At 32.8% G+C, this 13966-nt stretch overlaps 1 protein-coding gene across 3 annotated transcripts in view; it reads left to right on the top strand.

Annotated features, from left to right (window-relative positions):
- The window catches only part of SLC17A6 (solute carrier family 17 member 6), a 36452-nt gene extending 26923 nt beyond the window's left edge, over positions 1-9529 (top strand). For 2 of the 3 annotated variants that reach the window (XM_039864922.1, XM_039864921.1), the window contains exons 8-12: positions 3662-3811; positions 6643-6775; positions 7198-7308; positions 7799-7926; positions 8628-9529. In XM_039864922.1, the coding sequence (XP_039720856.1) occupies positions 3662-3811; positions 6643-6775; positions 7198-7308; positions 7799-7926; positions 8628-8963 (858 nt within the window). In that variant the 3' untranslated portion in view covers positions 8964-9529. The remainder of the gene's footprint in view (positions 1-3661; positions 3812-6642; positions 6776-7197; positions 7309-7798; positions 7927-8627) is intronic. The other variant, XM_039864923.1, reaches the window with a different exon arrangement.
- The last annotated feature ends 4437 nt before the right edge of the window (positions 9530-13966 follow it).

The raw sequence follows: 13966 nt of genomic DNA on the forward strand, positions 1-13966 counted from the left end.
AAATATAAAGCATTAGAATGCCAATAATAGCTGGCATGAAAATATTCTTAATATAATCATTTTATTGATACAATGTTATCGATTTTCAGAATTATTATTATGAAGATCAAGTATTATAAGATAATGTTGTAAAGCTTTTTTTATAATTATGATTTGGCTTCTTAGACGGGATCTACCTATAAAGAGTGAAAGGCAGTTCTACGTCAATAATGCAAATTTAGTTCATGAGACATTAATATATCATAAATAGTAATCAACAGATAGCCATATGATACTATAAAAAAGAAAAAACTGGTAAGCACAAGTAATGCATTTAGACAGATTAAGTAATTCATCACTTAATGCATAATTCAATTTTATTATTGTAAGAGTTGAAAGGTAACATGTATTGGCTGAGGAACCAATGCCCCTTACACATTATGTTTCTCCTTGTTCTTTTAAAGGCTCCCTTACCCCATTCTAATTGTATTTTATTCCAGCTCTGCTTCTCTGCTTCATTTATTAGAGAAGGGCTGTCTTTGACATCTCATTCCGGGTAAATAGGTCTGTCATCCATTGTTGCTGAGGTATCTTGGCCTTTAATGAATAAGAAAAATCCCATATTGGATATTATTCAGAAGTTAAATTTCAGTACTTAAAAATAATCATCTTTACATTATAGTTGTTCCATGAGCTGAATAGACTGACATTTGAACTTTTCTCTTTCTGTTTTGTAATGGATTGATAATTTCTTTCTAATGGTGGCTATTCAGAAAACAAGTGGTGATGTGGGGGTGGGGGGAGGAATTGGCAGTGTGCTCCAGTGCCCACCAGCTACAGTTGCCATGACCGAAAGCTAACTATAGGCTGGTGAGTTCAGAATTTAGCTTCAGTTTCTAGCCAAAAATAATCTTATCAGCCTGTATCTACATGGTTAAATATGCTTCTTTTATTAACCAGTTTTTGAAAAATTATATGTCTAGATCAAGCATAAGTTTTTAAAAAACAATCAGAAATTTAGTCTAAATGAAAACCAATTTCTAAAAAAAAACCCGAAAGAACAGCCAGTAGGTTAATAAAACAGCAGAGATAATTTCAAACTCCCCATTTTTTAGACCTTACTGGTTTTCTAAACACAATAATTTATTTCTTACTAATATTTTACACATTTCTGTAGCTTCAAAGTTAAATTTTAAAAATAAGATAAGGCGGGAATAGAATTTGTGCTTTAGTTATTTTGAACTTTTTATTGTGAACAAATTTAATATACAAGAACAGTAACAACATCATCCATATATCCATGGCATAGATGCAACAGTTGTTAACTCCTTGCCTTATTTCACTTTTCTTTGCTGAATGATTTGAAAATAAATGAAATATCAGAACTTTATCCACAAACCCCTTCCATGTATTTTTAGAAAAACAATAATATTCTCCTTCGCAATCTAAGTACTATTATAATACCTAAAAATAATTAATACCTAATTTAAAATACCTAATTTAATACTTAATTATAAATAATTTTCTAACATTATTTAATATCTAGATTATGTTCAAATTTATAATATCCAGTCTAAGTTCTAATACCTAGTCTATATTCATATGTCTTTTGTCACTATTCGTTTTAAGTCTGGATCCAATTAAGGATCATGCATTGCAGCTGACTATAATGTCTTTTAAATCTTTTTTATTTCTTTAAAAAATTAATTAAATATAACATACGTACAGAAAAATGCACCAAATAATAAGCAAACAGAGTGCTGAATTTTTATGAACTAAATACCCTTGTGAAGCAAACAGCCAATTCAGTACATAGAATATTATCAGAATATCATAAACCCTCCTATGGACCCCCCCAATGTTTTAAGATATAAAATTAGGTACTTTTCTCTTACATTTGGTGAAATGTTTTGTAACCTGAAGAGTAAAGTTCTCAGAGATGGTATATATCAAAGAAATATCTCCCCTGCAGGAAAAGTTATTTACTTCTAATAATATTCTAAAATTATTTCATATGCAAACATAATACTATAATGCAGACATTCCTGTATTTGACCATTTTTTAAATCAGCGAATAAGTATATTCACCTGGCACCATTTTCTAAGAATATATTTAATTTAAAAAAAAAAACAAACCTGCATTTTTTGAACCCACCTGTGATGCTGTCACTAGAAATTTTTATCCAAAGCCATATAGTGCTCATTATATATTATTGACAGGTTGTTGTTTTTGTTTGTTTTGTTTCTTTCTTATCATATATATTTGTGATCACAATATAACTTCCTACTATATTACTTTTAAAGTGATCTTTAAAAGGCCTAATTAGATTCTTAATACAAACAATTATGAGGTTTTATATCTAAAATAATTATAAAATCTGTTTAAAAAATGTTTTGCCTCCTCTTTTACTAATTTGGTCAGGCCAAAATGTCCCAAGCTAGCATTAAACAAAGTTCTTTTAGGCTTTTGTTTCTTCACCAAACAGTATTTTGGTATTTAAAATAAAGTGATTGAGAAAGTATTTGGAAATATGAGAGGCATTTTAAGGTGTAAACTTAGTCTTAGGGAAAGTCACTTGTTTTATATTTGGGCATATACAGGATCTTAAGAACACTAAATGTAATTTTTAATGGGTGTTATAAGCAAAGCTAATGATATTTAGGTTGTTAATTTGGAATGTTTTGACAATCAAATAACTACAGTGATGTGTTGCTTAACAATACATACGTTCTGAGAAATGTGCCGTTAGGTGATTTTGTCGTGCAAACATCACTGAGTGCATTTACACAAACCTAGATGGTATAGCCTACGACTGTAATTGCATGTGCTATACTTTTATATGACCGGCAATGCAGTAGGTGTGTTCACACCAGCATCACCACGCATGCGAGTAATGGGTTGCACTACAACATTAGGATGGCTACAGTGTCACTAGGCAAAACAAATTTTTTAGCTTCATTACAATCTTATAAGACCACCATTATAGATGTTCAATATAATCTTAGAAGACCACCACATCTATATCGCATATGTTTTATGCGATGCATGACTGTGGTTATGAAGTGCCCCTGGTGTGCTGGGTGGCCAAGTGCTTTAACTAGATGTTACCATGTGAGTTTTATAGAACATTGCATGTCAGTGTCACAGAATTTATACTGATATCCACTGGCTATCAAGAGTTTATCAGTATGTAGTGGTATCATTGTCTTTAGAATGTCTAGCATTTTCGCACTGTTAATTTTTCTTATTTTTATCCTCCTAATAACATTGAATTTTCAGTATTTTAGATAAAATATTTTGGATACCAACAAGGTCACTGATTTGGCAGTAAGTTTTAGCTGAGCCGTGATTTATCAGTGCCAAAAAAAGAGAAAAAAAACAACTTAGAAACTAAGATCTATGCTTTTGGAATTAGTTTTCTAAAACTGTGGAATCTTGTATATTCTTAACACTGAAGCAATTTGATCAAAAGAAGGGGCCGATATGTCTTTTTTCCTATTCAAATGATTATTCATGCAGCTAAAGTTAACTAGGCTGTTGCAATTAATGATTCACTACCTCTTGCCTACTTCCTACTCATGTCCCAACATACACATCCTGAAAATACAAAGCCCCTATCATTCCTATTTAAGTTAGAATATACTTAAAATGGTTATAATGGCTCTCTTTTTGGGATTTCAGAAATTCAAGACTCCATGGAGGAAATTTTTTACATCAATGCCAGTCTATGCAATAATCGTTGCAAACTTCTGCAGAAGCTGGACTTTTTATTTATTACTTATTAGTCAGCCAGCATATTTTGAGGAAGTCTTTGGATTTGAAATCAGCAAGGTATGTAAAAATTATCTCTATTTAACTCATTACTTTGGTATTTACATGAATATTAAGTTTCTTTGCCAAGATTTTATCTTCTAAATTTCCTAAGTTATTCATTTAGTTATCCAACAATAACTTTCAGGAAATGAAGACTAAGTAAGGTGTTTGAGTATTTACTGCATTCAGCTATCTGCTAGAAATTGCTCTTTGTTACTAGAAATATAGACAAGACAGACCTAGTCTCTGCCTTCATGGAGTTTACATCTCAGTTGGCAGCAGCGTACCCTTTTCCCTGTAAACATAACTTCCCTTAAGTCTCAGGTCAGAGACAATATAACAGTGAATAAAAAAGTTTCTTATTAAGATGGAATTGTATTTATGTAAAATAACAAACTAACTCTTCTTCAATGCTCTCAGAAATCTGCCTGGCTAAAAGATTTCAGGATAGCAAAAAATATCTGAAAACATTCTTGTATGTTATTTATCCAATTTATTAACAAGGATTTGTTGAACATGATATGCCAGGTTTTGTGTTAGATTCAGAAATAAAACCCATGGTTCATGGTTCCTGTCCTTAAGAGTTTATAGCTTGGTGGTATAGACAAAAAAAAAAAAAGTTACCAATTAGAGCACAACATGCTAATGCTACAGACATGTACTATACCTATGAAAATGTAATCATTTTGAGATTTTCTATAAGGATAAAATAAACATAATAATACTACTATATATAAGAGTTTGAAATTTACTAGGTTATTTTATATTCGTGAACAACCCTGTATGGTTGACCAGGTGGATAACTATCACCATTTCTATTGAACTGATGGGGAAACAGAAACTAGGGGGAGTATTTAAATTGCCTAAGGCAAAGCTAGAAATAAATGACAGACTCAAGTTTAAGCCCAGATCCTTTGATTTATGTTTCAATTCTCTCTACTATACCATTCAAATCCAGGTAAATTATATGTTCATTTAAGCATTTAGCAAGTATTTGTTAAATGGCATCTCCATGCCAAGCCCTTTGCTGAGTCCTGAATACACTTGTCTGTGATGGCAAAGGACTTGCCATCTCTCTTCATGTCATTACATAAGTCCAGCTGGGCTCGCTATTCATATTATGTCTCTACATGAAAGACTATCTGAGGCTTGGAACTGAAGAAAACCTGAGTTTAGGAGTAGCTATTCTAAGAGCTCTTTTGTAATCCCTGTTTCTAAGGAAACTGCTTCCTCCATTGCTGAGAAGAATGGCTGCTTTAGACAGGGCTCTTCTCTCTGGAGCTGATCAAACATTGCAGGGTAGCCTTTGGGAGCTCTGAGAGGTGTTATACGTCTCAACAAAAGCTGCTGGAGGTGTGAGTCCATTTTCATAATCTAGGACAAATATGACACTGAGAGGCTATTAATAAAGTCAGGTCTCATGGGGGAGAGTGAAGGAGCCAACTGATATTAATGAACCTGTTATTAATGGTCATTCTGGCCCTGTAGCTCCAATTAATTGAAAATGCTTGAGTAAAAGCAATGACATTTTATAAAAACTAAATATAATAACCAGATGGATTGATTCGATTCACTTATGTTTTTATTTCAAATTGTGGATAAATTATATATGAACAGATTGGCTTGAAGATTTTGATTATACTGTTTTAAAAAAAAAGTTTCTTGACTTACCTGAAAAATGTGTGAAGGAGGTGATGGAGGAAATAGACCATGGGCTTTGGATCTAGGCTGACATGGTTCTGAATCCAAGCTCTGCAATAAACTATAATAATAATATAAAACATCTGAAATGAAAGAGGAAATTAAATTGCTTAGACATTTAAGCTATTATAAAGTCAATCACTATCTCAATTAATCATCACAACAACCCAAGTTCATGGTTGAGTTATAAAATAGAACACAATATTTGTCTCTTGAACCTTCAAAAATCGAATTTGAAAGACATACTTATACCAGATAATGAACTTTTATCCAATACTTTCAATTTGCCAGGAATTGTTCTTCAAATTATACTTAGTAAAAAACTTCCTTGTATGTTTATATTTAAAATTTACTAAGTCCATGAATGTGGTAATACATGATTAAAATGCATTTTATTTATACTTCCTGCCTCAATAACGCCTAGAGAACAGTGCCTTGAACATAATTATTGGTCAAACAGTATGTGTTGAATTGACGCTGGTGGGTTAAAGTTTAGATTGGGCTATAAACTATGAAATTAGTACAGAAACTATACTGTATGACAATGTGACCAAATATTGACATTTGATATAGAAACTGCCTAAAATTAAAGAATTGATTTGTATTTTCTGAGCTCTTAATTTATAGAAACTAAATATAACACTCATAAGACATATATATTAAAAACCCAATCAAGGATTTTTAACCTTATTATGAGTTAAAAATGAATTTTAAATACAGACTCTTCAAGGTTTTTCAAATGGATTTCTCCTCTTTCTCACTCTGTCTTTGTCTCTGTTTCTCTTTTCCACTCCCCTCCCTGGCTAATGACAAATTTTTGCAAACATATTTAAGAATATAAAATGGGCACATAAATGTGAATCACTGTGATAAGATTCATAAAACTCAAAATTTACTGACTTGTGGCACAGGAAAAAAAGTATTCTCTTTGAGAAGATAAAAAGGGATCAAAGTAAATTTACTTAGCTTTTCTTGTTTATTCTGTGGAGGTTATTACTTATTCTAGGAATGAATAAGTGGTCATTTGGAGACAGTCTTTCCTTCCTTTGTCCATAAAGTGTTTATGATGGATTCAGAAAACTAAGACCATTAAATTGCCCACATTATTTATGGTCACGTATATTTCTCCTCTTTTTGTTTTTCATCAGGTTGGCATGCTGTCTGCTGTGCCACACTTAGTAATGACTATTATTGTGCCTATCGGAGGGCAGATTGCAGATTTTCTAAGAAGCAAGCAAATTCTTTCCACTACTACAGTAAGAAAGATTATGAATTGTGGTGGTAAGTGCATAAGCGATGTTAAGGATATGTTTTTAGTTCACAAAGTTTTGATCCACATGAGTAACTTTCTCTATACATATTAAATATGCAGTTATATTTGTGCCTTCATTGTTCATTTATAATCATTTTTCCATCTTCAGATTTTCATAACTCCTAGTTTTAAATAACTGCATAACAAACTTGACCCCTTCCTACCATTAAAACTTAAGGTCATTTTTTGATGTTTTTATTAAAAAACAAGGGAGGCTTTAGTAATCTCTGTGTAGGAATTATTAATGTTTTTATTTTTAAGATGGATCCCCTAAAGTGGTTTGCATTTTAGGGGATCCATCTTAAAAATAAGTCTGCATTTTTAGCACTTTGGGCTCATTGGAAAATTTTACGCAAATTTCTGAAGTATTGTCATGTGTTTGTTTCTGAAGGTTTTGGCATGGAAGCAACACTGCTTCTGGTCGTCGGCTATTCTCATACTAGAGGGGTAGCTATCTCATTCTTGGTACTTGCAGTGGGATTCAGTGGATTTGCTATATCTGGTAATATACATTTTTTAAATTTGTACTTATGACATCTGATTTTGGCTAGTGATAAAAGATGATTTATCTAGAACTATCTATCTTTCATCTATCATCTATTAATCTTTCTATATTCTACTTTTCTCTTTAATATTTCAACTGTTGAGAAAGTTCACTCAACATATTTCCACTAGGAAATAAAATAAAAATAATAAACCATTTAGAAATCATTATTTAGGTTTTTTACTACTTACTTTCTCTTGGCTTACTCTTCCTTTTTTATTTTTTTAAGAGAATATATCTCTTCTCTGTGGAATATCACATATTGTATATTAGATAATAAATTATACTTCATTTCATTCCCATGAGCTGGATTATACAAAAGTAGTTATTGAGCACATACTATGTACCTGTTGTCTGTTAAGGAGTATAGTAAATATAGTAGAAAATATTCTATAGATACTTCTAAGAGGTTTAGGATTCTTAGTCAAAGCTTATGTATATATTTCAGGTTTCAATGTTAACCATCTGGATATCGCTCCAAGATATGCCAGTATCTTAATGGGTATTTCGAATGGTGTTGGAACATTGTCAGGAATGGTTTGCCCTATCATTGTTGGTGCAATGACCAAGAATAAGGTAAGATGGAACAAAATAGGTGTTCAGTTGTAGAAGATTCTCTCTCATGGTTGGAGAAGGGGTTAATATATTCACTTTGGCATTTCTTTTCTGGTTCAGTCACCATACCTCTGAGTAAGGGAGATAATCGAGGCTCAGAAGAAAATCTCTAAGGACTCTGAGTGAGCCCTTTTTCTCAACCAATAAGCAATATGCTTCTGAATACCTTTTAATATTTCTGATATCTTTGATGTAGTAAAAAAATAACCTTTCACTTCTACAGTATTATTAGAATAGGAAAACAAAAATCTTCTGAGTTTTATTTGCAAACCTCAATTCAGAGTCTTCTGCAGTTATCAGTGGAATAATATAATTACCAGCTATTTGTCCTTATATGTAGAGCTTCAAAATCATGGTTTACCAGAAGGAAGTAAACAAAAGGAATGGGAGAAAAAAATAAGTAAATCAATAAAAATTAAAAGAAATTATGAATATTTTATAGGTAGTTTTATTTTACAAAATTAGATTTAAAATTTTTTTAATGATGAAAGTTATAGTATTATAAAAAGTTTCTGTCCCAGTATTTGTTTTATATAATCATAATAGAATTTCTCCTGAAGATAGAGTTTTATGAAAAGCTTGAAGGTGGAGCATTTAATGAAGATGTTAAGCTTTTCTAACATGGGGAGTTTGTTCTCACAGTGCCACTTTTGTCACTACAGTCACGTGAAGAGTGGCAGTACGTCTTCCTGATCGCTGCCCTAGTCCATTATGGCGGAGTTATATTTTATGCAATATTTGCCTCAGGAGAGAAGCAACCCTGGGCAGACCCTGAGGAAACAAGTGAAGAAAAATGTGGATTTATCCATGAAGATGAACTTGATGAAGAAACAGGGGACATTACTCAAAATTATATAAATTACAGTACCACCAAGTCTTATGGTGCGACGACACAGGCCAATGGAGGTTGGCCTAATGGCTGGGAAAAGAAAGAGGAATTTGTACAAGAAGAAGTACATGACTCATACACCTACAAGGACCGAGATGATTATTCATAACAAAGCTATTGGCTGGATTTTAGTGTTTGTGATTAAATTAATTGTGATTGCACAAAAATTTAAAAAATATGTGGTGTAAACATGTAAACATATCAACCAGGCAAGTCTTGCTATAAAAATGAAATCAGAACAAACTCATGAAGTTACCATCAAGTGCAATCTGTAGAAGTTGTGAAAATCATTCATTTCCATCCAGGTCATCTATTCTTGTGTTTATGATTTAAAGGTTGACTGGTAAAAAATGTAGAAGCAAGTAATTACTCATTGGATTCATATGAGCTAAAACTCATCACCGTTTAATAAAGCACAACTAAAACAGTTGGCACATTTCACCATATAAAGGTTAGGAAACCAAAGCTACTTGACCATGTAAAATGCACTTATATATTTGTTACACTGTATTGCAAGATCTCATGCAGAAGTCCTGTTTAAAAAAAAGTAAAGTTGTCATGTTGGCTGTATCAGATGTTGACAACGTTTATCGAGTGTAAATCATGAAGATGGGATATCTCTCAATTAGAGAAGAATATTGTGGGCTAGCAACTAGCAAGGCATACTACATAATTGTTGTTATTACATAATGTGGAATATTTTGTTGGGTATCAAAAGGAATATCTTGCAGTGTTTTATATGAAATGCTTGGGCACAACCACTTATCTCTGTAAAAGAAAACTTGTAAAGTGAGGGGTATGCTTCATGTTCTTCCATTCATTTACCTAACAGTATATAACACTTCATATTTCAATAAAATCTGACTTTTCATGTAGCATATCACATAACTTTTTTGCAAAAAAAATTATAAAAAGATAAATAGACTTTAATGTATTTTTTATTACAACTTTGTACAGGTTGTAACTTGCATTAAAAAAGATGCAATCGCCATAAAGAATCTAACAAGAAATTTACTATGGAAATATAACCCTGCAAATGCAATATTAACAACAAAAGAAATAGAAATGGTTTAGATATTCTTCTTCCTTAATAATTAAATACTATATGAAACTTGTGCCACAGAGCTATATATAATATAAAAAGATAAATTTAATAGAGAGATTGTAAGTAGACAATTTTATTATTTAAAGTCCCATTTAAAATATATTTGTCTTAAATATATAGGACAATAAATTATATTAAAATTATATCTCTATATATCTGTATATCTTATACATATCCATACACAGAAACATAATAAACAATCTTCACACACAAAAAAAACAAAAATAGCATACACCTAATGTTGGGTTAGGGGACTGTGATTTCTACTTTCATAGAGTCATTGAATTTTAGATGGGGCAGAGGCACTTTGCTTGTCATTTCTTAATATAACTCAACAGGAATTGCAACATTTGTGTACCAAGCAATAAGTGCAATGCATAAAATTTTCTGTCTGTATATTCTCTTTTTTTTGCTTGTAGTAGCTTTTTGGGTGGTTGGAATGATTTTTTTTCCTTTTAAAAAGTTAACGACAGACCTCTTTATAATGTTCTAAAATGATAATAATGCATTTCCCAATTCAACTCGAAATATTATTAGTGTATTTAATTGTCTATTCTGGATATTTGATCTGTTCATTGTATTGTGCTAGTGACTGGAGGCTCTGCTACTGCAAATACAAAACATAAAGTTTGTTTTAAAAATGCAAACCATTCTTGACCTTAAGAAAATGAAAATAACTTTTGCTTTGTGTCTCAGTGATGTAATGTGACATAGCTTTTGTTGTATTGAATGAAAAGATGTGAACTATCATTTTGTTGCTGCAAAAAAAGTGTTAATAAAATGCTCTATTTATCCTTTTGTAAGAAAACAATACATTAATTTGGGTTTATTTTATTTAGGTTGTAAATTTAGCTTGTGTGTGCTCCAACAGAGTCAAATCTAGGCTCAAGAATAACATTTTCTCTTAGCCACTTTAAGATTTTAGTGGAAGAACATGGCGTTCTTTAGATTGTGTGGGATATGATTCTGTAGATAGAATTTTACCTCAAGAAATAGGTCTCTGAGTCAAATTCTCTCTTTTTTTTTTAAGTTAAGTTTAGTTGGGGTAACACTGGTTCATACAATTATATAATTTTCAGGTATACGTTATAATTTGACATCTGTATATTCTATTGTGGGTTTACCACCCAAAGTCCAGTTTTCTTCAACTACTATATATTTGATCTCCTTTACCCACTTCATCTTCTCCCTGTTCCCCTATTTTTGACCCCTTTTAACTGTCTACCTACCTCCTCCTCCCCCACTCCTTGCCCTCTGGTAACCACTAGTCTACAGTCCATGTTCATGAGTCTCTGTTTGTCCTGTTCATTTGTTGCTTTTAGGTTTATATCCCACATATAAGTGATATCATGTGATCTTCAACTTTTTGTCTGGCTTATTTCACTTAACATGAGGTCCATCCATGTTGTCACAAATTGCAGTATTTCTTCTCTTCTTATGGCTGAGTAATATTCCATTGTATACATGTACCACAGCTTCTTTAGCCAGTCATCTATTATAGGACACTTCGATTGCTTCCATGTCTAGGCCACTGTGAATAAGGCTCCTATGAACATCGGTGTGCAAATATCTTTTTGGATATGGGTTTTCAAGTTCTTGGGGAAAATACCCAGTAGAAGGATTGCTGAATCATATGATAGATCAATCCTTAGTTTTCTGAGGAACCTCGATACTGTTTTCCATAGTGGCCGTACCAATTTGCAGTCCTACCAACAGTGTATGAGGATTCCTTTTTCTCCGCATCCTCTCCAGGATTTGTTATTACTTGTCCTGTTGATTATAGCTATTCTAACAGGTGTGAGATGGTATATCATTGTGGTTTTGATTTGCATTTCGCTAATAGCTAGCGATGTTGAGAATCTTTTCATATATTTGTTGGCCATTTGTATGTCCTCTAGGGAGAGTGTCTGTTCAGGTCCTCTGCCCATTTTTTGATTGGATCATTTGTTTTTTATTGTTATTGAAACTCTATCTTTCAATGACAGTCTTTCTAAAACTTCTGCTAAGCTTCAAGAAAAATTTAGGAAAAAATTCGAAGCTCGTCAGGTCAACGATACTACCTGATATTGACTACACGTATACTGTGCTGGGCATTGCTCTACTCATTCTATGTAAGTATCTTATGTAACTCCACTGACCCTCCAAAGTAGGTTTTTTTAGTTCCCAGATTACAATGAAGAAACTAAAGATCAGAAAGTTTAAATAACTTTTCGAGGGTAAAATAGGGTAATGACATTACATTGTAACGTGTCAGCCAAACCAGCCAGGAGTGAGCAAGATTTATCAAGGTAGCCTAATCAAATGTTCGTTGTCACTAGAAAGGCAGTAATTTAGCTCAGATTCCCTACTTTACAGATGTGTAGTAAAGGGAGACTATAACTATATAGCACATCAATCTGAGACTCTTAGAACTTTATTTTTTAAAGGGACTTAATGGCTGATGTAGTTGACAACCCTTATATAACAAGGGAGGACACCGAAGGTCAGTAAGAGAAACTGACTTGATCGAGAGGACACAGGATGTTATGGATTTAGAAAAAAGTTGTTCTGGTTAGCTATACTGTTGTTTTTATTTTTATTTTCATTTTAAAACAGTTTTTACTTAAGGAATTAAAGAATATTTATTGCTTCAACCACTACCCCATATTCAGCACTCACATAATCTCAGTGTATGGGGTGAAGGTGAAGAATGTAGGTGAGGGAGTATATTTTCTCTTCCTGCATTCCTTTACATAAATACACAAAGGCCAGAGACCACACCTAATTCTTAAGGTGGCTTACATGCCATCTTTGCATAACTTGATGGCAGGAATAAAAATGTCTTAAGTTTAATACTACAAGTTCCTTAATTCGTAATATAAACATTAACAGTTCCTGTAAGAAAATTGCTCTAACAATGATGTCTCCTAATATTACCACTATACACACTCATTTTCTTTTTTCTCAGCAATACAAAGTCATCTTCCCCTTCTCCTTCTTGTCCTGCCTTTTGTCTATATTTTCCTCCTCATCCCACTGCCTATTTCAATATGGCTCAGTATATATATCTAGTATTTTGCAATTTGAAAAAATGCTTTTCCATTACCCCATTTCATTCACACATCTGCCTTGTAAAATTGAAAGGTCACATATTAATATTAGTATTTATATTTTCTAAATAAGAGGACCCGTGTCTAATAGTGGGTAATTAACTTCCTAAAGTTTCCCTAGGCAGGGCTGGAACAAGAATACAAACTATCTGGCCACAGTAAGAGAGTAATTTGTTTTTGCTTTTAAATCACTTTATTACTCTTCTGATAAATGTAGTATGGGATGGGAGGGGACCTTCATTAGGTAAAGAACAGCATTAAAAACAATGAAAGTAAAGGTAATTGCACACATACTTTGATAATCTTGACATCCAGAGGTAATCATTATTAAAATATTTCTAGAATTTTTTCTATGAAAAACACAAAAAATTTACCTAAGTGTCTATATACTATGGAAGCCACTGGGTGTACACATTGGTAAGAAAACAGATCCAGTCTTTGCTCTTATGGACCCTACAGTCTAGTCCCCCACCAAGGTGTTTGTAGCAGACTCAGCTGCCCAGTCAGTCCACACAGATGTGACTGAGAGAAGAGGCTCTCAAATACAGGGCCCTTCCTAACTTTCCTGAGAAAGGATTGTTCTTAATTCCTCACACTCTCAAAGCTGGGCTGCTTTCCAGGTGCCCCTCATGTTGACTTTTTTTTTCTAAGTTTCAGATAAGGAAGCTTTGTTTTTAGCCTCAGAGATCCCCATGCTACAGGAAGTCTAGGCCTTGGGGGAAGATCAGTAAACTATCTCCAGTGCCTGCATCTCTGCAACATCGGATATAGATGGGCTGAACTTAAGAGCATCTTCTATCCAGTTCTTCAAATTGCTCTGTTTCTGTTTGTCCCCTGAGTTTCTAAGGACCTATATATACATTTTCTCTTTCTGCTTTTTCTCTTTCACCTACATGCTGCTTCCCTCAGTTTTAACCA

The sequence above is a fragment of the Pteropus medius genome, unplaced genomic scaffold (assembly GCF_902729225.1).
Source record: "Pteropus medius unplaced genomic scaffold, Ma_sr-lr_union100, whole genome shotgun sequence".
In the NCBI taxonomy this organism is placed as follows: domain Eukaryota; kingdom Metazoa; phylum Chordata; class Mammalia; order Chiroptera; family Pteropodidae; genus Pteropus; species Pteropus medius.